At 39.7% G+C, this 25,893-nt stretch overlaps 1 protein-coding gene across 6 annotated transcripts in view; it reads left to right on the forward strand.

The window, feature by feature from the left end:
• The window catches only part of PTCH1 (patched 1), a 75,529-nt gene that overhangs the window by 44,045 nt on the left and 5,591 nt on the right, over positions 1–25,893 (forward strand). For 5 of the 6 annotated variants that reach the window (XM_049796249.1, XM_049796248.1, XM_049796252.1 and 2 more), the window contains 10 exons: positions 2,366–2,484; positions 4,477–4,876; positions 5,370–5,679; positions 11,189–11,331; positions 13,405–13,588; positions 15,129–15,409; positions 16,944–17,081; positions 20,171–20,313; positions 23,281–23,380; positions 24,755–25,009. In XM_049796249.1, coding sequence (XP_049652206.1) covers positions 2,366–2,484; positions 4,477–4,876; positions 5,370–5,679; positions 11,189–11,331; positions 13,405–13,588; positions 15,129–15,409; positions 16,944–17,081; positions 20,171–20,313; positions 23,281–23,380; positions 24,755–25,009 — 2,073 coding nt within the window. Of the gene's footprint in view, positions 1–2,365; positions 2,485–4,476; positions 4,877–5,369; positions 5,680–11,188; positions 11,332–13,404; positions 13,589–15,128; positions 15,410–16,943; positions 17,082–20,170; positions 20,314–23,089; positions 23,107–23,280; positions 23,381–24,754; positions 25,010–25,893 lie in introns of those variants that run through there. The other variant, XR_007505154.1, reaches the window with a different exon arrangement.

A 25,893-nucleotide genomic window follows, 5' to 3' on the forward strand; every position in this document is an offset into this window, starting at 1 on the left:
TAAAAATATTTTACTTGCAGGGTTCACACATCAACACTGGGATGGCACAGTGGAAAATCTAGTTGTTTTAAAAAGTGATGTCATGTTAATAGGCAGATTTACTGTGTGTTGTTGGATTAGTTTTGATGCTTCTTAAAAAATCAAATGCAAATATAACCAACTTTAATGCATCTCTACTATACACTCAAGTATTAGTTTTCAGGTTTAGTGGCATTTTTGATTCAAGGACGTTGGGGTCTACAAAGGGGACTGATAAGGCATGAAGTATTTGCAGTTTATGGAGCAGGAACAGAGAGGACTTAGGTTAGTTTTTCAGCTGTGCTGGAGAGGAGTAAAAATCATTGAGTCAGGCCTCCCTCAACTGTTTTTTCCAAATCTCAAGAAATCTTAGCTGATCCTTGATAGAAGATCTTGGTTAGACACAACTAATTATTCATGTTATATGGGTGATTCAACCTTCTCTGGTTTAGCAGCAATAAAGCAAGCAGTTGTATGAACTAGGTCCAACAAACACCTTGCTTGCAACAGCAGCCATTTGTTTGTCTGACAGATCCAATTAATTCTAGAGAGGATCAAAAGGAAATCACTTAATTTTAAAGTCTTGGCTATGACCTGACATACCTTTCTTGTGGACGTTTATAAATCATGAAATAGTCATTGGATCTTTACTCTCAAAGATGGCTGAATACTAATTCAGCTTTAAGCACTAGGTAAATTCTGTTTTAGTCGTTCTGTCTACAGACAACTACAGGACCAAAATCTTACTTCAGGCAGGCTGGAGACAACAAAAGAGAAACACCAATAAAACCACTTTTCTATGCAATATATTTATAATTGAAATGAGTAGAAAATATTTGCATAGCTAGTTGATTCTGTCATTCTCAGGAAAGTAAAAACAATATCTAGTCTTTTTTATTACGTTTTGACAGCTTCAAAACTCTAAAAGTTGTTCAGTGTGTTACTACTTTGATTTTCACAGATAAAGAGACACAAAAATAAAAATTGTGATATTTAGGCAATTTATTTATTTGACATGTAAGTCAAGAATTTCAAAGCATGAATTTTGGATATCACATCTTTTGAGCTGCCAGTGTTGAGGCCTCATATTTCAACATCAAAAGCAGCCATTTGTTTATTTTGGAAAAAGGAGGACCTGTTTATATCAGGTCAGCAACTTCATTTTTGTAGCCCAACTTTTGTTCTTTTTTATGACTGTTTTAACCCAAGTGGTCATTACTTCAGAAGTAACAGGTGGAGGCACTTGATAGTTTATATGATTTCCTTAACATGAAACTGGGCTACTGTTGAGATGGCTACTGCTTATCTTATCTAATGGGTAAATATACGGATTTCAAGGGGTTTTTTTCACCTGTTGATGGCTCAAACATTTTTTTTCCCAGTGTCTCTCCTGCTCTTACAACTATCTTCCAGTCCCATCTGTGCCCAGGCTTTCCCTTTGTGATGACTGGTGCTCCTAACAATTCTGCATTACAAATAAATGCTATTAATAATAATGAGAGATACTGCACCACATATGTTTATGGAGATTCTCTGGGAATCTCTGTGTGGGAAAGGGTTTGAAGTACGTTTTGAAAGGGGGTGGGCGGGGAGGTTGGTTTTTTTCGTTACGTAATGTTCGCTTTACAAATTAAACCAAGTATTCTTGTTCCAATTTAAGACTCATTTTGGCAGACTGGCTCATTAATCAAGCACTGTTAAACACAAGCATATTAATACATAGATTTACTATATGGTGTTGGATTAATTTTGATTCTCCTTTAAAAATAAGCCCTGATAAACCCAAAATGTTGTTTTTTCTGGCTAGGCTTTTAAGTAGGTACATCAAGTGCATAATATTTTACTAAATAGAACAATTTAATTAAAATTTACTTAAACCTTTATTTCATTTCTGATTTAATGTTTCTTTAATGTTATTGTGATGCTTCAATTACTTCAGATCCCTTAAATGTAAGAACTTGAGTTCTAGTTCCAGGTTTGCTTTTGCTTCTATTTTTTTTTTTTTACTATGAGACTCTAAATATGGCAGAATCTCATGCAAAAGCATGATTTGTTGGCTGGTTTCCACTTATAAATCATCACCACATGTCCAGGCACAGATGTACTAAAATAATATGAAGTTTATTATTAAAAGAAATTAATTAACTACAATAGGCCTACCATAATGAAATGGGAATGTAGAAGTATATCTCCCAGTCTCCTCAGGGAAGAGCTTCGAAGCATCTGATGGGTTGACATGATAAATGGGTGAATGGATGAGAACTGAAAAGAATTTTTATGCTTTGTAAAGCTGATGCCTTACATGAAGCTTAGTAATGACATCACTTCTCCTATGATTGATCACTAGGCAGCAGTTGTGGTGGTATTCAACTTTGCTATGGTTCTGCTGATTTTTCCTGCTATCCTGAGCATGGACCTTTATCGTCGAGAGGACAGGAGACTGGATATATTCTGCTGTTTTACAAGGTGAGAATGTGTGATAGATTGATGTATGAGGTGTGTCTTTGTTATGATCACCAATCAGTGCTACCATTCCTTGTCAGGAGTGGGAGTTCTTCACTGCAGCGGGATCAGTATGTTATTATTATGATGTTATTGCTAGTGACTGACTTAAATTTGCTATCTTAGTTTTTACCTGACAGAGGGGAAAAGTTAAAATATCTCATTCTCATACTCTCTCTCTCTCTCACACACACACACATGCTTTTCCCTTCATTCGTACGTATGTTCATTTTGACTGTTGAAGGACAACTTTCTGAAAGCAGATAAAAGATCGATGCTTTAGCAATATCTTCAAGTATTTTTAGAATGTTACAGGGTACTGCAAGGTGTCCAGTGCTTGTTTTGGGTAGTCTTGGAATACTGTACGTAACTCAGGGTACTGAGAAGCCTTACTTGCAGTTAATCACTGTGTGCTAATTTTTATGCTTTTTATGCCTTTAAACTTAAATACATAAACATAATGTGTAAACTGTAAAAAGGCTTCCCCTTAGCTGAGTATTTCATAGGACTATGAGGAATGCAGGATGATCAGTACCATTTCAGGATAATGCTTGATAAAGTTTCTGTTATGGCTTCAATAGTAATTTAGAATGGTAAAATACTGCCATTCTAAAGAGTGCATACACAGACTCTTACCTGATACATGGCCAGGTCTGAGTGTAGAGTGGGGCTGGGAGGACTCTACTGTCATCAGTGGAGCCACTGCTTAGAAATCAAGCATGTTTTCTACCTTAGTTTTTGCTTTTGCCTGCAATGAAGAGGATCAGCTACATTTCTACATATGTACTCTCACGGTCGTAACTGGGATGTGGAGAATCCTGGTTATGGAGTGTCATCTTAGCCTTTTACACCCACCTAGGAGCTGACATAGTTTGACATTTTAATGTCAAAGAGAGAAAGCACTTTTCTAAATTTCTTTTTGAGAGAGTGGTTAGAACAGGGAGTTGATCCCAAGCCAGGACTCCTGCTTTCTATTTCTGATTCAGTCATAGTTTCAGTGGATGGCCTAATGTGCTTGAATTTTGGAGCCCTGATTCTTAGAAGTATAGGACAATCAGACCTTGCATTTATTTCCTCATCTAAAGTTGCACCAAATGTGTATCGGAATTCAGGCCCATTTACATGTGAAGAAATGCATTTAATGAGACCTTGCTTTGTTTAGATAGGCAACATTCTGAATTTCTCTTGTTTTGGTAGGATTTCTCCACTTGGTGAAAAATCTCTGATACTGTTTTCTATCATCAATTTGTCATTTCTCATTTACAGGAAGAGGTTTGATAATTTTTTTTTTAATAAACTAGTTATCTGTTAGGGTCTTGCATAGACTAAAATAAAGGGAATGCTTCAGTTACTTCTGTAATTTTGCCTCTTCATGTTCCCCATCCTTCCTAGGAATTAATCCTTGCTTATGTTTACTTAATTTTTAAAACGTTCAGTCAGTGTATGGCAAGTGGTTTCAGCCTGCCTCCCAAAAGTCTGAGGTCTTATCCAGAAGGCCCAAATACTATTTAAGAGTTACTTTAATAGTTCTAAACAGAAGAACTCAGTATGTCACGTGTTTACACTTTGATCTAAATAGCTTAATTCTCAGCATGGACATGTAGTTGCTAACTCACACACCTATTGTGCATTCAGACTGTGTGCAACTACCTGGGTATGACCTGATTAGCATGTGTAACTAATGGAGTGGTATGGGTAGATGTCAGTGTCTTCAGACAGATGCTGGTTTCTTCTTTCCTGAGCACAAGAAATGTGCATATATTCTCAGAGGCTCACCTCTGTGAAACATTTCCTAAAGGTGCAGAATAAAATTCACATCAGAGCGTTACACTTAATTAATATAAACTATCTGATAGTAGTAGAAGCAGTCTCAGATGAAAGCAGGTTATCCTATCTCGTCTGATTAAAATAAAGATATATCTAAATGCGAACAGATGTTTCTCTGTTCTCTTACAGTCCGTGTGTCACTAGAGTGATTCAGATTGAGCCTCAAGCATATGCAGAAAACGACAATACTTGCTACAGTCCTCCACCCCCATACAGCAGTCACAGTTTTGCACATGAAACTCAGATTACAATGCAGTCTACAGTGCAGTTGCGCACAGAATACGATCCTCATACACAGGTATACTACACCACAGCAGAGCCTCGCTCAGAAATATCTGTGCAGCCAGTGACAGTGATGCAAGATAATCTTAGCTGCCAGAGCCCAGAACGCACAAGCTCGACGAGGGATTTGCTTTCCCAATTCTCCGACTCCAGTATGCATTGCCTTGAGCCACCCTGTACAAAGTGGACACTCTCATCTTTTGCAGAAAAGCATTATGCTCCATTCCTTCTAAAACCAAAAGCTAAGGTAATCAGGGAACTATTTACTGTTTTTTCAACAATAGACTTCTGCCTTGCCCAGTAATAAAATTTTCCTGGCAGTGGTATTAAATATAACGAATAAATAGAATTCTTTTGGAGTAACAATTCTTGACAATTTTACAGTTAATTTCCTACTTTAAAAGTTTTACCTTGTGAGTGCTGTAGAGACATAATTTTCAAATAGAAGTTATGAGTGAGGGTGTTGGTGACTTTCAGTAACATAAGCTTGTGAATAGTAAAACTAAAGCCATTCTTTATTATGATATAAATTTCTCATCCATGATGCAGAGCCTCTTCAGTGCAATGCAAATTAGCTTAGCCTTGTAGTGTATGTGTATTTAAAAAAAAAAAAAAAGAAAGAAAAGCTTTAAAGTAGACTTGTGGGTGTTAATTTTGAACATGGCTTTGTAGTGCACCATTATGAATTGTTAGTTTCTTTAAAAACCTAAAACCAAATGCATTTCCATTTTCTGTTGCAGATTGTGGTTATTTTTCTTTTTCTGGGTTTGCTTGGGCTCAGCCTTTATGGAACTACCCGGGTGAGAGATGGACTAGATCTCACAGACATTGTACCACGGGAAACACGGGAATATGACTTTATTGCCGCACAGTTCAAGTACTTTTCATTCTACAACATGTATATTGTGACACAGAAAGCAGACTATCCAAATGTCCAGCACTTACTTTATGAACTTCACAGAAGTTTCAGCAATGTGACATATGTTTTGTTGGAAGAAGATAGGCAGCTTCCCAAAATGTGGTTGCACTACTTTCGAGACTGGCTGCAAGGTAAGAGAGAGTTGCATGAACTTTTCTTAATTCTACAGTAGTAACCACTTGTTCACGCTAGTAATGCTCCTCTCTTCGAATATAGTCACAAGGTTAAAGACTGCAAGCAGGAGGTGGAACACCTAGTGCTGAGCCGAACTCACACATTGAGTCGCTGTTTCTCCAACAGGTCACTTAAATTCTTTGTAGCTAAGTTTACTCCCCAGTAAGACAGTCTTGAGGCTTTAGCAGATTATATCCATGAAAGGCCATCCAGTGCCATTAATTTCTAAGCAGCTAATAAGGAGTTCTGCTTCATAATTAATGGCCAAATATGGCCCACTGTCTTGGGAAAATAAAAGTTTGCTGAGTGTTTTGAGAACAGTAAATGAAAAGTCCCTGTCTGGCGATGTATTTTGGCACAGACTTAACTTTCAGCATGTGAGTGATCCTGTTGGCTTCAGCTGGGAATGCTGGCATGAAGAAAAGTCAGTGTGGCTTACGTGTTTTACTGGATTGGGAGCTTACTATACATTCAAGATTTCCAGTCAAGTATCCTCACTCTTTCTGTGGTGGTGCTTTGTCTGTGCTGAATTGTAGTGGGGCAGGGGAAGACAAGAGAAGGCATGGCCTTTCAGGTACTACGATGATAATTATATTGAAGTCAGCTTATTAAAGATACTATAATTACACATGTTGAGACAAATAACTGTTTTGTCTTCAGAATAAATAGTACTGTTACCTCTCAGCAAATTTAACAGCAATCATAATTCTGCCCAGGAGTACTTCTGTGCTACCTCTGTCTTTCTGTTGGGAGAATCTCCAGGAAGCTTTTGCCAACAGAAAAAAAATTGTGCTGACCTAGCGAGACTGTAAATTTTAACTGTAACTGTTTACAGATGACCAGTGCAGCCAATGATTATTAGAGAACATGTAGGTAACTGCCAGTATTTGGGGTATTTTATTCCTTCTGAAATATGTCAGGCAATATCAGGAGAGTGGATGCATCTAAGTGATGCATCTAAACAAAATTATCAAGTTTCCCATGTGTTTCATGCACTGATAAATCGTGCAAAGCAGTATTTCAGCTACTAGCTTTCGTTTTTTTAATGTTTTTTAAACATATTGGATCCATTCATTACAGTCTACTTACTGGAAGTTTTACTTAAAAAATTTTGCTCACATAAGCATATTGAGCTGTAAGGGAAGGTATTACTGGCAGGAAGAAAATTCAACATAGCTTAGATGTTTTGCTGGATTGGAACGTTACTATACTTTCTAGATTTCTAAGCAAGCATCCTTCTGCATGCTTTTCCAATTCTCTTGTTTTTCTCTTTTTCCAATTCTCTTATTTTATTTCTTTTGTGGCTATTTGTTGTTGTTCCAAAACGGTAGGAAAAAATGTGTCTGGTGTCCCCCCTTCCACCTTCCTCCCCAGCCCCAAACCTGCGAGGGAGATGGAAATCAGAGATTGTGTTCAGGATCTTCACGTATTAGCGCTGAACCTCAGCACAGTCTGCCAGCAGTAAAGTCGGGAAGAGGTGCCCTTGGATCTGCTCCCTTGCTGGCTTCTCAGAGAGAAACGCCGGTGGCTCGCCCATCTGGAGTTGCTCCTGGGGGTGCTCACATTCCCATTACCCCTCTCGCAGGCCCACCATGTACTTTCCTGAAGCTCTTCCACTTCGGACGCCTCCCTGTCCTCTTTGTAATCACCTCCTTGTGCTATGGGCTGTTTGCGTGGCCGTGGCCAAGGGCCTGCACATCTCCTTTGCGGTGCTCTATGTCCGTGCTCACGTGTGACCTTTCCAGATCCTCTCTGCTCTTAGGGGTCTTCCTATGTTCTTACTGCCCATAGTTGCATTCCCCCTTCCAGCCCACGTTAGCCTGCCTGTCCTTCTTTCTTGTCCTCCCCACTTCTCTTCCACTAGAGGAACTGTGAGTATTCCTAGTACCCTGGGTATACCGATGGGGTGCGTGGACCTAAAATGCTAGACTGGAATGGTCAGGGAGGCTCCAGGAAGGAGTAACTTGATCACCCACAGCTTCAGAGTCAATGATTATGATTACTAATTAGCATTTAGGTCTGTGTCCTTACACTTCCTCCCCACCTTCCCCCCCAGAGAGGCACAATTAATATAAACCAGCTGCTTTGTAAAGACACAGAGCTGACTTTGTAGAGTGCGATGCTGCATTCACAAAGCTGTAAAGAAGAAGGACATTGGAATGTGTTAATAGAAAGAAGTTATTTTTGAAATGGTACAGGGCATTGATGTGACAGGGGGGAGCTAAACTTACAGTAAAAGCTGCCACATTTGTCATAGTTAGGAAGTATCTCAAGGTGCATACACTTAATAGAAAAAATACCTGATTGCTGCCAACTGGGGCTGATGCTGAGGGACTAAATGGGAGGGGAGATGAAAACAATTTAAAAACAAGATACAGGTTTAGGCTGGATTCAGGGAGGATCCTCTGTGAGGTGGGAACAGTTCTACTGGTACATTTTTACATGCTGGAGGAGCAGGTTAATCAAAGTAGGGACAACTTTGAACTTCATGGCTGATTCTTGCCAACTTGACTGGGAATTCAGTGCTGGAGATTAATGGCTCAAGATGGCCTTCTGACATGCACACATTTGTCTGGCAGAATGAGGGAAGCAACAGGACATGAACAAAAGCATTTTTATCGTCCTTGATCTTAGCTGTACGCTATCAGTGGAGTGCCTTCAGCCTAATGCACTTTTTTTTTCAGAGGTTTCCTTGTATTTTGCTTTCTGGTAGCATATCATGTTAGTATATTTCTGTTACTGAAAATGCGACAGAAGAAGAGTTAACGCTAATCATTTATTTAAACTGGAATTCTTAACATTATTTTTGTAAGTGACTGAATGTAAATGAGGTAGCTTGAGTTCCCTGATGGCTTGTAATTAGGCTTGGTTTTGCAAAGGGTAATCTTATCTGGTGTTCGTGGTGCCAGCTGTTCACATGAGTCAGTAGGAGTTCCTTCCTCATCCCCATTCCTGTATCCCGCATAATTTTGGAGGAATTCACTTTCTTCTGAAGCATCAAGCAAAAGTGACTGTTGATATGAAAAAATCCCATATATAAGATTTTTTTAAAGTCCCTTAATTCTTATAACTTCTCTGTAGAGAGAAGTCAACAAGTTACTTCTATCTTTCTGCCCAGAAACATCTCATTAATCCCATTTATAAAAGATTAAATGTCTTTTTAAGTCATTGGTATGAACAGAGTACTGTTTGCTTTGAAAGCAGTAACTCTGCTATTAATTTCAAAGTTACAGGAAATTTTAATTATTGACATTTTGAAATTCTTTAGAAATTAGGCACAACCGATAGTAGTTTCTTTGTATTCTTTCCACAGACTTTCAGTTTCAGCAAGATCAGTAATAAAATAACCCAGAGCATAAAGTAGTTAAGACATCTGAGGAATAAAGATATAAAAGAGAGTAGGGTTTGAGAGTTGACTGAACTTGTAAGAACAGGGGAGGAGGAGGAGATGCCAGAGACCTCAGTTTTCACCCGCTGCAGTAATGTTAAATGTACATGCCCTTTTTTGACATACCTTGCAACCACAAATTGGTAATGTCACATGCCAGTGGATTTATTTGTTATTGTGTGTCTGCGGAGCCCCCTGACAGGGGCTGGATGTTAAGTCTGAAAGCTCTGCCCCTACACGCTGTCTATGATGGCAATTTGCGTGCTCCTACTGCTGAAGGGAGCCATTTTTACCGTAAGTTAAGCTGTTCCTTGGTGCTCTCCTTCTTTCCCACGTGCTTTTTTGGACAGCCTCCTCTTATCCCAAAGTCATCTTTCACATGACTGGTACCATAGCATAAATGCTCCCACCTGGCCACTTTCTGAGAGACTGACATGGAGCTGAACTTGGCACAGGGGGGATGGATTGGTATTTCTGCATATCCTAAGCAATGTTTTCCCCTCTCCGAGGGCACCAGCAAACAATGCTTTTTTAGAGGGGGCCCCGAAGTCCTTTGGTGATGCCAGATGGCAAATCGTCCTCCTCCTGGGCAGGTGTGGAGGGTGGCAGGCTTTCATTGCTCGGTTCTCAGTCTGTTGGCTTCATGAGTGTACGATTTGGCAGGACAACATGGGAGGCAGTTTTCTACAGGAGAGGGGATGAGTTTGTAAATGGCAGCGTGTACTCCAGCCCGGAGGTGATGTTGGCTGGGTGCATTTTCTCTTCCAGCACTCTTATCTCCATACAGCTGTAGCTAACCTGTCTGATCTGTAATGACGGTTTTCATTACAGCTCCTCAGCACAGCTGCGAGGTGGGTCGGCGATTTCCTTCTCCGCCACTCCCCCGGCCTTTTCCTTCCCTTCCCTGGACATGCGGTTTGTCATCTGCTTGCACAGAGCCTCCTTGTACTGTGCTGTGGCTTCCTGTACTAAATCTGATCCAAATTTGTGCTGTGAGGTATTCCCTCCCCCTTGAAGGGTGGCAAGGAGGAAAATAACAGTTGAGAGTGAATAGGTGTTGGCTGTGATCTTTACATGTGCTGGCAGCAGATCCCACGACTTGTATTAGCTGCACAAGTTGAACAGATGGAACAAATTGACAAAATCGTGTTCACTCACGCTGTGCTCGAGGAGCAGCTGAGTTGCTGTTTGAAGTTGAAAGTTTGAGTGTGGGTTTTTTTTCCCTTGTAGTGGAATTTCTGGTTATATCGTAGAAGCTATTGCCTCAGTGCTCTGCAGTAGCCCAAAACAGTTAATGAGAGCGGTGTGTGTCCTCCTCTGTGGATCAGTGCACACAGCCAGGGTTTTGGTGAGGCAGAGGGGAGGATGGAGAATGTTTCCCTTTCTAGGTAACAGACTAAATGCCTCCTCTGGTTTTCAGTCCATGGTAGGCGGTGAAGTTGGACCAGGGCTGAACTCAGCCCTTTTCTGTTCTGGCACCGTCCAGGTCAGGACAAGACTTCAGCTTTGTTTTGAGGAGGGTGTGTATGAATGAGGTGATAAATGGAAATATGCTTACGGAGTTCTGAGTGTGATGGTTCTGGAATTGTGGTTCATGAGGAAAACCACTTTTTTTTCTAGACAAGCTTAACTCTTCCCCATATATTTCTCCTAGCAGAGCTCTAAATTGCTCCCAAAGGCTCTGAGAAGGATGCGTGACCAGAGGCTCCTAATCCCATCAAAGATCTCTTTGCCTTGAGAGGAAGCTGGTTTACACCAGTGCACATGGCATCTGCAGCTTGCTGGCTCAGCTTTGCTGGTCTGCACCACATGGGAAGACTCTTGAGGCTTCTGCCTTGTACTTTCTTTCTTCCCCTGCCTTTCTTTGGGCAAAATACTGGACACGCAACTGATACTTTTACCTTCCTACACACTGACAGTGAATGAGGAGCCCCAAATTTAGGAGGCAACAGGTGGATAATCTTCTTCCTGATGCAGCTATGAAAAAGAGTCATTCTTTCTTCCTACTGAAATTTGTTTCTAAGAGTGATTGCTTATCTGCTTGTTCTGTTTTCCCCTTGCCTCACTTAACTCTTCAGGACTTCAGGATGCATTTGACAGTGACTGGGAAACTGGGAAGATCACTTACAACAATTACAAAAATGGATCTGATGATGCTGTTTTGGCTTACAAACTCTTGGTACAAACAGGCAACCGAGCAAAGCCCATTGACATCAGCCAGGTACTGTATCAAAGTCCATACTGGTTTATATAGGAATATACAAGTCATTCAGGAGCAGGGGGAGGTGCAAAGAGCGTGTCATAGTCTCTTTTTTCGTCTTGATGAATTGAATGCCTGAGTTACACCTTACCGCATGGCCTCACTGACTTTGCTGAAGCCACTTGTCAGCTGCAGTGTGGCCTGTGTTGCAAAGTGTTCAAAATCAACACTGGCAATGCCTGCCCTTGATTATTACTGGTTAGCGTGCATTTGGTGCTACTCCTGTTTCAGACACGCTCAGTTTCCACTGAAACTGTTGTGAAAAATGCTCTGCTGCATCCATAGGTAGGTGGAGTTTGGTCCTATGCCAGAAAGAGCCAGTGTTAGCCTTCTTGCCCTAAGTGGCATTGTTTCTGGTTTGAATCAGATTGCCTTATAGGGTTGACCTTTGCTCAGCTTTCTGCTGCGGCTTTGAATCTAGCATCTGCAATTATTTGGTTAGTTCCTATCGATTTATGCAAAACATTTAAAAAAAAAAAGACGTTAATGAATGATACCACTAAGGGGGCTGAAATTGTTATGTGCTGTATTGTATTCTTGTACCATCATCACTAAATACAGCTATACTGTTGCAAAACTAAGACTGGCAGTTGTTTGCGCTGCCTAAATAAAATATATCTGAGGTTCTTTTGCAAGGTTATCATAGCGTGTGACTGCATTTGCTGTAGGCATTGGTAGGTGGAAACACATTAGGTTTGACTCTTTACACTAAAATTAGATTTCAAACCTCTAAGAAGAAATTCTGCAGTAACCTAACTTCTTGTCTCCTAGAGTCACCATTGACTCACTGTGCTTTCAGGCAGAGAAATAGTCTTTCTAATGAGCTTCTTGGCAGATCTGCTTATTGTCTTTCTTTTTTTCCTGGCATTAAAGGAGACAGATTTACGGAGTACATTGTTCAAAGTTACTATGGTGTGTAAAACACACTGCTGTATAGCAACATGCAACATGCTGTCAGGTCTGAATGAAGCTTCAGCTATGAATTAAGCAAAGAAAGGGAGTTGAAGAGAAAACCTTCAGTGAGATTTTGTTTAGCAGAGGGTACCAGGTACGCTCTGGAACAAATGTGATTGGACTGCAGCTGCTGATATAATTTCCTGTGCCTGGGAGGGAGAAAAGTGCGGTGCACCCACAGGGGCTGAGCGCTGTACTGTGCAGTTCCAGAGACAGCTTGAAGACATACAGTTGTTGCATATCCTGTGGACTAATTGAATCCAGATCTTTGGAATCCAGCTTTTTTTTTTTTTTTTTTTAACTGCTGTCACTGTTGTTTTTCATTTCATTAAAAAGACCTGAAATTGGAGCCGAGCCAGAATTTTAAATAAACAAAACAAAAAACCCCAGTAATACTTTTCACCCACAGAGTCCTCTGTCAGAGCTCTAGCTGTGCAGGATTTGGCTACAGAACCCTAGAAGTGTACCACTGCTGTTTACCCCACAGATGCATTTGCCCACAGTGACCCAAATAACATAGGGCACTCGTCTGCTTTCTCGACGCTGGGCATTTTCTGAATGCATAGGTCATAGGAGGCAAGTGTTAGCAAAATTTATACAGATGTTGTTTTATTTTTATAGCTCTCCTCCATTTACTGGGTGGCATTTCCTTCAGTGTTAACAACAGAGGTTAACTGCACACAGACGTGTGTAAGGACTCTTGCCAGGTTTTCTTTCCCTGTCTTTAAATAAGTTTCTCCAACTTGGTTGTTTTGCACTCTTGGCTGCAGGCTTTCAGAATTTGGATTTAATTGGTTCAGTCTATTCTGGAACCATCTGCTGATTTAGTGGTTATTGTAAATATTATATGAGTACTAATTTATAAATAACCACTTCTACTGTCACTGTAGTTTTTCAGATTTTTTTTCTTTGTCAAACAATGGTTTACTGATAAGTCATTTCAAGTGAAGATTCGTGCCCTTTCACTTTTCCCTTCCTATACTCGTGTTGCATCTCCAGGCCATTTGTTGAAAGCTTTATGGCAAAAACCCTGAAAGCAAAACTCTTTCTGAAAGGCTTCTAATTTTTTCCATTTTGCAGTTGACTAAACAGCGTCTGGTGGATGCGGATGGGATCATTAACCCAAATGCTTTCTACATCTACCTGACAGCCTGGGTTAGCAATGACCCTGTGGCCTATGCCGCCTCGCAAGCCAACATCCGGCCTCACCGCCCCGAGTGGGTCCACGACAAAGCAGACTATATGCCAGAAACGAGGCTGAGAAGTAAGTGGCATTTCATCTTCATGTCTTCGAGTTCATGTAAGTGCCCCAGCTCCTTCCTTCAAGAACCAGTAACTTGGTAGTTGGCTGATGCTGCATAGGGCTCAGAAGCGTAAACAGGACAATATATTGTGTCACCCTGCAGTCTTAGGAGGCCCATGCGCCACTGCAAACGTGGCACCGCTGCAGGGTTTTATCATGTTGAAAAATTAGTTTCATAACAGTTTAAAGCTCAAGGAGCTCAGAGGAAGCATTGCTTTTTAGTGTCACCTGATAGTTCTGTCTGTGAGATCACAGGAAGTTCCTGCCTACGTCATTCTGAAATTTCACCACTGAGATTATATCGTGTTTATCCTCAATTCTTAATACCTAAGGGATTTTTATCAAGTTGGCTCATATGCTAAGCTACCAACACTGATACAGTACAACAGCTACTTAGGTAGGGGAGCAGTCCCATGCCGTGCCATTCAGTGTTTTCCTGAGCACCAATGCCAGTTTGCATTGCTTTGCTTCAGCTTTCAATTTACTGGGAGGATTACTAGTTAGACATCAGTGAGGAAGGGGAGAGGGCCTATAGGAGAGGACTGGTGCACTTGGAAATGTGATTGGGTAACCAGCTAGCCATGCTTCAGTGTATCTGAACCCTAGAGCTTTGTGGCAGTCAGCCAAGTCTTGTCTTAAAGAAAATTTATAGTTGAGATTATAATAGGGCAAATCATGTTTAGCAAGTCAACTGAATGACCCTGCAGGGTCTGGAACACACAACGGCACTAACAAAACGCTTGTTGTGGAAGTTTGGTTTTTTTTTCTTGTCATACAGTAGACTTAGCATTGCACTCAAAAAGAAGTGTGGAGAGTGTTGGTTTGTCAAATTATTAGAGGATTAAAAGTTATGTATTTCCTCATTAAATCATTACTTTTATATTACGGGGGGGTGGGGGGGGTGGGGGTGGGTTCCCAGTCATTTGCATCAATAACAGAACATGGATTTCTGAATCTGACTTTCAAAATATTCAATGGAAATTCTAAAAACCAATCAGCCTGATCGAGCATAATTTTTCTCTAGTTTTGTGTCAGTGAACCTCAATTAATCTCAGGGAAATTACTTTTGATTTCAAAGGAACTGCACTTGGCATAAAAGAAGAGAATTTGGATAAAATGTTTTAAGATGATGTGATCTTCTACTTTATATTGCAGTTAGGGATTTTGGGCCAGGTGTTCAATAAAAACCACAGTAACGCTGATGAGGATTAAATACATGCATTCAAATATATCTCTTAAATTTTATAGAATCGTTTGGGGACTTGATGTAGACTGTGTTCATCTCCTTGCACTGCATGATAAAATATAGTAATCTCCTGTACTGCTTCAGTTTTCAATTTATTGAGGAGGTTTTTAAATGTCACTTCTTCCAAAGAAGTAAAATTTAAATGCAGCACCTTTAAGCATTTTGCTGTGGAGAGCAAAGGATTTTGTTAATTGTACTCTCTGTGTATCTTCTTCTTTCCAAACACACGTTGTAACACTGCTGTCCTTTTCCTAGTTCCAGCAGCTGAGCCCATAGAATACGCTCAGTTTCCTTTCTACCTCAACGGATTGCGTGAAACTTCTGACTTTGTGGAGGCGATTGAGAAAGTGAGAGCTATCTGTAGCAACTACACCAGCCTGGGGATCGCCAGCTACCCAAATGGTTACCCATTTCTGTTTTGGGAGCAGTACATTGGGCTTCGTCACTGGCTTCTCTTATCCATTAGCGTGGTTTTGGCTTGCACGTTTCTGGTGTGTGCCCTCTTCCTCCTAAACCCCTGGACGGCTGGGATCATTGTAAGTTTATTATAAGGGTCTTTGTTGAAGTCAAATTCCTTTCAGCATAGCTCTTGCTGTAGTCGGAAGGTTTTGTTTATGTCTGGGCCTCTGGTGGAGTTATGTATATTGCATCATTCATTATATATTTATTCAACTTGAGGGGGTAGGGTTCATGCTAAAGGTACAAACCTTAATAACTTTAATCTTTTGGCTACCTTTTTTTGCAGCTTTGAAGGTTTCTCAGAAAGGTACATAAACTTTTGCCCTTGCTCAGATGCATGCTAACATGAGCAATAGAGAGGAAAATTAAGAGCTTATTAAATATTAAAGCTATTTCTAATTATTTATTCCATCTCCCCTTTTATCAGACATAGTTATTTTTCAAGGCAGTTGCTTGTGACTAACTTGCCTGTAAATTTTCCCACTGATTTCTGAATGCCGTCTTTCTGGAAAAACTGAAATAGTTAGGTTGTATGGTACGCACTGTGGAAAGAGTGTAACTGAGCTATTGAAGAGAAAGAGCCATATAAACTGAAAAGAATACTCCTCCATACTGTCTGCAAGGCACCATAAGCCTCTCAGTAAACATTCAAGTTAAATTGAATGATGATGTTCCTATGTTTAAATTCCATAAACTATCGTATGGTTTATAAAATGCCAGAAGTAGAAAAGCGTAAAACAGTTACTAGTTTTTGTAATGTACGTTTATACGACAGGTATGTTAAAAGGTAAATGTTTAGTCTAGAATATTTTTCATAGCACTTAATCAAGCAATTTGTGTTATTACTCTTGATTCATTAGCTTATAAAATCATTTATTGTAGTGCATACTTTTTTCCCTTGGAAAAGGCGTTTATTTTCAGAGTCCACCATTGCTTTTATAAGTATGTCTATCTTTTTTTCCCTGCTTTGGCTTTAGCAACTTTTAAAGTTGATTCTACAGATTTCATCCCCTCCCTTTTCCTCATTTTTTTTTTTTTACAAGGTAGATGAAAGAAAAATAAAAGCTTTGCCTTAGATTTAACTGTTCACTTTGTCCGTGTCAATCCCTCCAAGTATCTTAAAAGCTCAGAGCCCCTCTGAAACCTGAGACTCATCAGCTGATTATGGTATTCACTTTCTTGTGGGTTTTAAAGCCACTCAAAAGTCATCCTCACTTATTTGCAGTTCTACAAAAAGAATTCCAATACAGGTAGTTGCAAGTTACTTTCTCTGGAAGGATTGTCCGAGAAACAGTTGAAAAAGAGAACATGGATGTTTGGAGGGTATCCATGATAAGGAAGCATAAATTGTTTTTCAGATCACTGATAAATTGTAACGAAGACAAAACTGATGCTTGGTCTGTTAACTGGTTCTTAGGTGTGTAATTTAAACTGGTTCTTTAGCAAGTCACTGCCATTGAGCACAATGAAACAAGGAAAAGCAGCTTGTCTTTGGGAATACAGGATGCCTTTGAGGAGTGTGTTTTATAGTCACTATGTTGTTTTGCAACAACTTTCTCTTCATTTGTCTGGAGAAGAAGAAGTTACTAACAGCTGTTTGAAATCATCTAGGTGGTGGTGCTGGCTCTGATGACTGTGGAGCTGTTTGGCATGATGGGTCTAATCGGAATAAAGCTGAGTGCAGTGCCTGTGGTTATCCTGATTGCTTCTGTTGGCATTGGCGTGGAATTCACTGTTCACGTTGCTTTGGTACGTAAAATCAGGAAGCATTTTCAAAATATTTTAAAATAAAATGGTAGCAATGTTAGGATCAGAAATCCTTACTTAGTCTGTAAGTCAGTGGCATGATTCTCAGAAGGAAATAGGTCACAGTTTTGTGTGCCATTTAGTTTGTCTTGATAGAGCAGAGTTGATCCTGATGAAGTGCTTCCTGACTATTGAGTCAGTCTCCCAGGAGATAAGAGGGGACACATTACCTGTGATATCTAATTGTCTGAGTGATGGAAATACATAGCAAAACAGAGCTCTTAATGCACCTTGCTTCAGTCCGGATTCCCCTGGTGCTTGTTTGCAGCCTCACTGTGGTTGCCTCGGTGCTATGTAGCTGTTTGTTCCCTCTTACATGTAGATTCTGTATCTTAGAGAAGAGAAACCTGTAAAGGAGATTTTCAAAATCACATACAGTGTCATTTGGTCTCTCTGGACCACTAAAATTTGAATGTATTTGGATTAATTTTTCACTTGAAAAATCTGCACCTTCTTTTCAGAACCCACCGGCTATTAATAGTGGGCACAAACATGCAGTCTGTAGGAAAACAGTTTTCCGATGTGATGAAGAGAAGCAGGGAGGGGAAAAAAGTATATTTTATAGAAAGATTTTCAACATTTTCAAGGTTAACTGTCCAAATCCAGAGTGCACCTACTTGGCCAGCTTAGCCAACATGATGTGCAAAATTAGTAGAAACGACAGTGCGCTTGCAAGGGGGCAGTTTTGGGTGTTCAAGATAAGCAAAACTTATCTTGCATTATTTGGTGACAAAGAATAGAGTAAAGGCCTATTTTTCTCTGTTCACATTTGGCAATGTCAGTGCTGATCTTTGCAACATTTTGCCTACTCAGCATAAGTCATTTTCCTATAAGTCTATCTAACAGCTTTTTCAGAATAGTTTAAGAATATATTGTCTTCATGGATTTGAATTTTACTGTATTAAAAAGTAGTAAAGGATGAGTGGTCAATAGAATATGATTTCAGGGAGGAGGTGCTTGTAGTCTGCTGTAATCTCTAGTATATTAGTATGGTAGCAATCCAAAAAGAAGTGAAGGGAAGGGGCTGGAAAGTGGTGGTGACGTTGGAGAGGAATGCAACGGCGCTTTTAGACTCAAAAGGAGGACTGGTAGACCGCTAAGAGGACCTGAAGACCGTGGAAAAGAGAGGAGAACTAACAGGGATCTTAGCACACTGGAGATGGCCAAATACTGGGAACATGTTGTAGATGAGGTTTAGAGCTGAGGCACAAAGTGGCCAGATGGAAAGAATAATTTTAAGAAAAATCGTAGAGAAGGTAGAGTGAGGTTAAAGAGTAGCAGCTGGATCCCTGAAGTGGTGACATTTTTTTCCCCCTACTGCTATGGATAGTTAGGCTTTTGGAGGTAAACCTGTTTGCTAGGATTTGGAATAGTTTGGGAAGTGTCAGAAACTAATGGTGTACAAGAGGAAGAAAGAAATGACAGTTTCTTAGAATTGAAGATTCTAACAGGAAAACTGAAATAAAAAAGGACAATACAGTTGTTTCTAAATTAGAAGAAACTAATCTAATTTACAGGACTATTTTTTTTATTTTTTTTTTAAAGTCAAAGTCACCCATGGTTGAAGGTAAAATGCCAAGCAAACTCAAAATTGCAGGTTTTTTCACATTGATTCTGGAGTCAAAAACTTTCAAACATAGGCTTTAAATAAAAGAATGCCTAGTACACCTCAAATGATAGCAGCAGTACTGACCTTCACAGAACTTCCTGCATCTAAACAGTCAAACCAGTGTTGCATAAACAAAAAACGCAATGCTGAACTACTGATACAGAACTTAATTGAACTTGTTTAATAAGAGTGATTCACAATCTACTTCTGGCTCAGTTCTCTGCTATCGCTTGTGAATTGTAACCTCACTTTTTTTAATTCTGCAAATAAATTCTGAATTGATAGTAGACTCTTCTGTTATGTATCCTTTAATTACACACATATACATATCTTTATATAACTTGTTAATATGTTTGTGGATCATATCCCATAGCTCCCATTCATGTGAGTCATCTCATAGACAGCTACCTTTACCCTGAGGGGGATTCTTTATCCCTTTATGCATATGGGAAAGTAAAATGTCCTGGATACATTAATTTTCCACAGACCACTTTTAATCCACTACTATAGATTAATAATATGTGGTTTGGCTACCTGCGGAAGTGAGGGTTGGGAATCTCACTCCACATGTACCCATTTTTGGTCTGCTTGTCCCACCAAATAACCTTTTAATGTGTGATTTCACCCCAAATTTGTCAGACAGGTGAAAATAAGCTGCTAGAGAAGAGAGACTTAAATTCCAGGACCAAGAGGAAGATAGCTGCTTGAGCTCCTATCTTTATAGGCAGTAGAGAATTTGTGGAAGAGAGAGCTCTTATAAATCACAAGAAGAAGATCAACCAGGTTCTTGTCATCTTAAACCATTAAGTTGTACACAGGGAAGACAAATTCATATGGAACAGCACTTGAGTGTTCTTGGTACAGCTTGCTCACTAAGGAGTTGGAAGGAGAAAGACATTTCACTAGTCATATTGTTGCTTAGGCATTACCATGTTCAGCATTATTCCTAAGGCAATTTTGTGTGTATAGGCCTGCTAGCTTTGAAGTAGTAAAAGTTGCAAAAACATTTGAGTGAAATAGAAGTGTTAAAAAAGTCATGGAAACCGTGGCCCTACGAGAGCGAGAGGAGTAGCCCTGTAATTTTGACACCTGAAGTGCTTTCACGTTGAAATCAATTATTTGCAGGTGGAAATAAGCAAAGCTGGAGACAAAAGGCTACTGATGCAAGCAGGCGTTGTTTCCAAAATTATTGCTATGGCCTGACTCTGCAATCAGTGGTTACTGTGGTTGTGTGACTTCAGCAGCAGCTATGTAGTATGACTGCAGAATCGGGCCTTCTCTTGAAGGTTAGCCAGCTATAGAGATACTTTCATAAACTGTAGTTTGCAGTAATTAACTGGTGAAAAACCGTGCATGCTATGAGAGAGGCTGTTTGGAAGGTTGTACGCATCTGTCTAATGAAATGGACTTAACTGTGTTACAGGCGTTTTTAACTGCCATAGGAGACAGGAACCATAGGGCTGTCCTTGCATTGGAACACATGTTTGCACCAGTGCTGGATGGGGCTGTGTCCACTCTGCTTGGAGTGTTAATGCTCGCAGGATCAGAGTTTGATTTTATTGTCAGGTAAGCATTTGTGTCTGTCTTGACTTTCTTTTTAAAATAAAAGTAAGTATGCTTTTAATTTTTAGTCACTTCAGTGTATCTGTAATTTTATTACTATGCATGGCGTGTCAAGCATGCTTACGTCATGGTCCTGCTTTCCCTCTGTTTTATTAACTCCTTGTTACATGCTAGACGTGGTAGAGTTTCCATTGCTGGTATTAAAATCTGTTCCAGGAAAATCTGACACCCAGCATGAAAGAACACAGAAACGGCCCTCTTTACCAAAGTTTGCTAATTCGGGGTTTGAGTCCGTTCAAAGCATCTCGTATTGTCCAGTATTAGCTGGGTTTGACCTTTAACCTTTAGATCCTTCAGACTTCTTGTATGCACAACAAGGTGTGTGCAAAGGATACGTGAACCTACAAACATGCTGCGACTGTGCTGCAAGTGACTCTCTCCGGGCCTTCTCCTTCTATCGTTATGTGAGGTTTACAACGATGTATAACAGGGAGAGGGAAAAAAAGCCCTGTTTGGGAGCTGGGGAACCATAAGTATGAGCACAGAACTTCATATTAAAATTTTGTAAAGCAAACCCTGAAGGCCCTTCTGTTTAGAGCTACAGGCAGACTGTTTCTTGTGAATTTAATTAAGAATGTGAATTCATCAAGTATGAGAGGAAAGCAAGTTTTTCGTTGAGGGGAATTTGAGAAGTGCAATGAAACAGATCCTATTCTATTCCAAACAACCTGTGGAACTTTGCAAAATGGCTAATCTTAGAAGTAACACAGGTTCTTTGTGGCAAATTACAGCATGAAAAAAAAGAAATAATCTAAGCCCTAAAATGGAACTGAGGTAGAACTGGGCCAAATAAAAATGCCCTGAAAGATGACTTAACTACTGAGGTAGACGTAAGCTGGATAGATGACTAGACTTAGCTGACATCCGTTTAATAATAAGAACAACAGAATGTCAGAGGCAGGAACTGAGAGAATGGCTGCTAAATCTCATCAAGATTTTTTGTTTATGTATGTAAGAGATTTGAAGAAAGCAGGCAGTTTGCAGTCGGACCTCATGAAACCTACATGAGGATTATTACTATACAGATATTGCACGTCCTGAAATAGAATTTGTATTTTTTTCCCCAGTCAGTATTTTTTACTTTATTTTATTGATATCGAAGAAATAAGGTAGAATTATTCTTTTAGGACTTGATCTTATAAGGGTTGGAGTACTTTGACATAGACGTTACTTATAGATTTAACCTAAATTTACAGGGGTGCATTTGGTGTGCTACTTTCCTACTTAACAGACAAGATTTTGGCAAGCTTATTTTTGTGTCATAGCAAATGGAAGATTATAGCAGCCCTTCACACCAAATTTGGATCGGATGTTCTCTCAGTTTATAAAGTGAGCCTTTCAACTTTTCAACCGGGTTTATTTTACTTTTCTTGGCCATCAGTTTCTCTTTTTCTAGCACAATCTGACTTCAGTTTGCCTTGTTTAAAAAATAAAATAAAATAAACTATGGGAGCCTGAGCATTGTTATAGTGGGCGAAGAAGGTCCCAAACTTCCGGAAAGCGATAGATTAGTCCAACAATGTGGAAGATTAAGTAAATTAACAGACATTGTATACACCAAGTGGTCAGAGCTATAATCCTCCTGTTTATCCTAGCATTAGATGGATGAGATGCAAATGTTTTTAATGCCTGTTGTTGATCTCTGTCCCAGTATAAAGTTCTGGTGGTTTATGTTAGTAGAGTAGATTGGCTTGCTGATTTTTGCTAATGCAGATCAGAAATTCCCAAATGTTTACAATAGCAGGATATTTGTAGTTTTACAGGAGTCTGATATATTTGATCAGATATGGAAACAGGGAGGCAGTAAAGTTTGTTGCCAGCTAGACAATGTAATCAGCAAACCCATTAGCAGCAAACTTGCCCTTCGTTCTTCTCCTTTGCCTTCTCCTCTAGGAATTTACCAAGACTGAGTCCTTGAAATCATTAGTTACAACACAGCCTTAAGTTTAGTCTGAGCCCCAGCTGTGCCGAATACCAACTAGCAAGGCTTTCCTTTTACTGACAGGTTTACCTTGGTATTCATGAAGGATCCCAGACCTTAGCCCTCAGTGGTGGGAAAGGACAACCACTTGTGCACTTTCCTCTTCTTCCATAGTACTTCAGCCTTTATGTTTGAATTGGCTGACGCAAAACAAGAGTATTCAGAGATGCTAAATTGTTCAACAAAAGATTAGCCTGCAATGCAGCTCTGCCATTGTGGAGCGTTCTTACTCAGTACAATGCTGAAGCTTACTATAGAATGGGCAGCATTTTCTTTGCAGAAAACGGGTTCCTGTGTAGTAAAAAGGTTGCAATTCGAGCTATTTGGTAAAACTGGAACTCAGAATTCTAGACGGAAAGTTGTGATTAATGAACAGCAAGGGAAACCCTTACCTGATACACTGGAGATTTAATTAGAGATTCTGCTGTAAAATGCAGAAGCATTTCACAGTGGATTAGCTGCTGGGAGAAGAGGGCTTCTTTTCCTTCTAGGCTAAATTGTTTAAATTCTACACCCTTCACTTCATTTGTTTGCTTCTGCTGGGTTTTCACTAATGGGGGCCCCTTTTCATTGTATTTGTGCTTTCAATCCATTCAGCTATTCACTGCACATTCCATATTTTTGTGTTTGTGTAACACATTCATAAATAACATTACATGCTTCCAGATTCTGGGAAATTAACAAATGTAATTTTTTTTCTTTCCTTTATCAACTAACACTTTGGGTTGTGGAATATAGCTTCTCTAATTCAAAAGGTAAAACCCCCTACATCTATATATGGAAAGTGATATAATTATTTAGTACAATGTTAGTAATATTTAATTTAGTATATGTATTATTTTAACATTTGTAGGAGCAATTTGTAATCCCTTATTTCTCACAATATTCGTGGCTATTCTCTTCCCCAAACCCCTTGAACCCTACTACAGGTATTTCTTTGCTGTTTTGGCAATCTTAACCATTCTGGGAGTTCTCAATGGATTGGTGCTGCTTCCTGTTCTTCTTTCATTCTTTGGACCATACCCTGAGGTCAGTAAAATTAATAGTGAACAGAAGAAATAGTACTGTATCTGCATGCCTGGCCTGCCAGATCACACCCCTTTTTTTAGAAACTCTTTATTTTTTAAATTCTCTCAGATTTTTTTAGTTTTTAAGTTTCTTGCTCTATGTTTTTTGAAAAAACTTTATTAGAAGTGCTGTTTGTTCTTTAGTTAGTTATCTACTTATATTTTTGAAGGGTTTTTTTAGTATTGTTTTAGGGGCTGCAGTCAGCAAGCTTGATACAAGTGTAGGATTATTTATGCTTTTAAAAGCATAGTGTGATATGCAGACTAGTTTGTAAATGAAGGATTTTCCCCAATATTTTGCAGAAGACAGTTCGTTTTGTACACTCACCTTCTTTCCTACCTCACTGCCTGTTCCTTTACCCAAAATATTTAACTGAGCAGACCACCAGGAAGGCCTGTGTGAACCAACATGTACCAGTGGTGGTCCACAGACCACACCTTGGTAACCATGACTGGTCTGCCAGAAGGTCTCCCCTGTCCAGTCACCCCTCCCTGCAGTATGCTCATGGCTCAAGCAACATTTTTAGTGGGTGGAAGGCTTCACTTAGATGTTGATGACTTTGCAGTATAAAGTCCCAAGTCCAGCAAATAAGGATTCAGAGATGCCCAATTTATATTTGGCTGTTGATTATTCATTACCTACTCTATAGTTAACAGTTATTGCAATACATAGGGCTATCTTTATCACCTATTAGTAGAATCAGTGTGCTATGCTTCACATGTCTATATATACGTGTGTGTGTGTGTATAAGAATAAAACACAGGGTATGTAAACAGCGCTATTAATATTTCAGAAGTATTTTTTTAATATTAGTAAAATAATTTTGACAACAGCATGTAATCTCTTCTGTTTCTAACAGTATACATGACCTGTCCCTTACTCAAGCAATATATATGTTCATATGTTACTACCACATATGTTGGTATTACGTCTGTGTCTATCTCTCTTTGCAAATAGACACTGAACCATACTACACATAACACATTTGCGGTGATTTTATGAAATCACTATTAATGTGTGCTGAAGCGGGAGGTAAGTCCATGTATTATTTATATAAGTGCAAGTACATGCACACACACACATACATGTACTTCCTGAGACAATGTATCCAGCAGAATCTGTGTAATCCTGTTTACATACATATCCACATATGGAGATCATATCTCTTTTTCTTTCATTAATTTTTTCAGTTCAGTATAAATGGTCATCAGAAAACTGGTGTTAAGGTTCTCATGGCATGGCAGAGTGTATTTGGCAGAAGAACATTTGCATCAAGCATTAATGATTAAAAGTGTAACGCTAACTGAATGTTACTGAATGCATTGTCATTATCAGGTTTCTCCATCCAATGGACGAAACAGATTGCCCACACCATCTCCTGAGCCGCCCCCCAGCATCGTGAGGTTTGCACTGCCACCTGGGCACACAAATAATGGGTCAGATTCCTCTGATTCAGAGTACAGCTCTCAAACCACAGTGTCTGGCATCAGTGAAGAGCTTCATCAGTATGAGGCCACCCAAGGCCCTGGGGCACCAGTCCATCAAGTAATAGTGGAAGCCACTGAGAATCCTGTCTTTGCGAGATCCACTGTAAGTAGCTCCCATATTGACTGGCAGGAGGGCAAGAAGAACGTTTGGGGTATTTTTATTTAAATCTATTTATTTTTGTGGAAAGTTCTTTCATATTTCTGGCTGACCGTGCTTTGTGACTTTATGCCAAAACTTGGAAGTATAGAGTGAAAGCTTTCCTTGTCCTCTCCTTTAGAATCAAGTTGGGGGTAAAATGACGATACTAAAACAGAGGTCTTTGAAATGTGTAATTGCTGTTACATCATATTGGCACCAGCCACAAGAGAGAGCTCTCAGTCTGTTTGTTTTCAGAGAGAGAAAGGGGAGAGATTAAAAGATCCAGACCTCTTCCACACAGATCCTTGTGGATCACCATCTCATATACCTCTCTCTGACAGCACATTTTGGAGAGAAAGATTGATAGAGCCAGAAGAAAACAGTTTCAGAGTTGTACCAAATCTTGGGCCCGTTGCATCTTGCTACTGGGCTGGCATAACTGCAATTTCAAAGGAAAGTGAAAAAGCTCTGTCTCCTACCCCTGCTGATGCTGCATGCTGAGCTGCAATGCGGATCTGTTTTTGTTCAGCAGAGGCCTAGAAATAGGTACAAGCACAGCCACATTTGAAGTTGGTCACGGTTTATTGACTGATGTGGCCGCTGCACTTCACGCTTTTTACAGAAATCAGAAAACAGATTCCTACAGCCTATACAAACTACCCTACTAGCATCCTCTGTATGTACCCTGCATGGAATAGAGCCTTTTCCAAATGCCTGCAATTCTGCTTGTTGAGCGAGTTAAGATCAAGTGCTTGTCACTCATCCCTTTGAAAAGATGGAACAGTATGTAGGAAGCTTACAGTAATGTTTTCAGCTGTCATCCTGTGTTTTTTTCTGAAGGTGTGCTT

Source organism: Accipiter gentilis, chromosome Z, assembly GCF_929443795.1.
Source record: "Accipiter gentilis chromosome Z, bAccGen1.1, whole genome shotgun sequence".
In the NCBI taxonomy this organism is placed as follows: Eukaryota; Metazoa; Chordata; class Aves; order Accipitriformes; family Accipitridae; genus Astur; species Astur gentilis.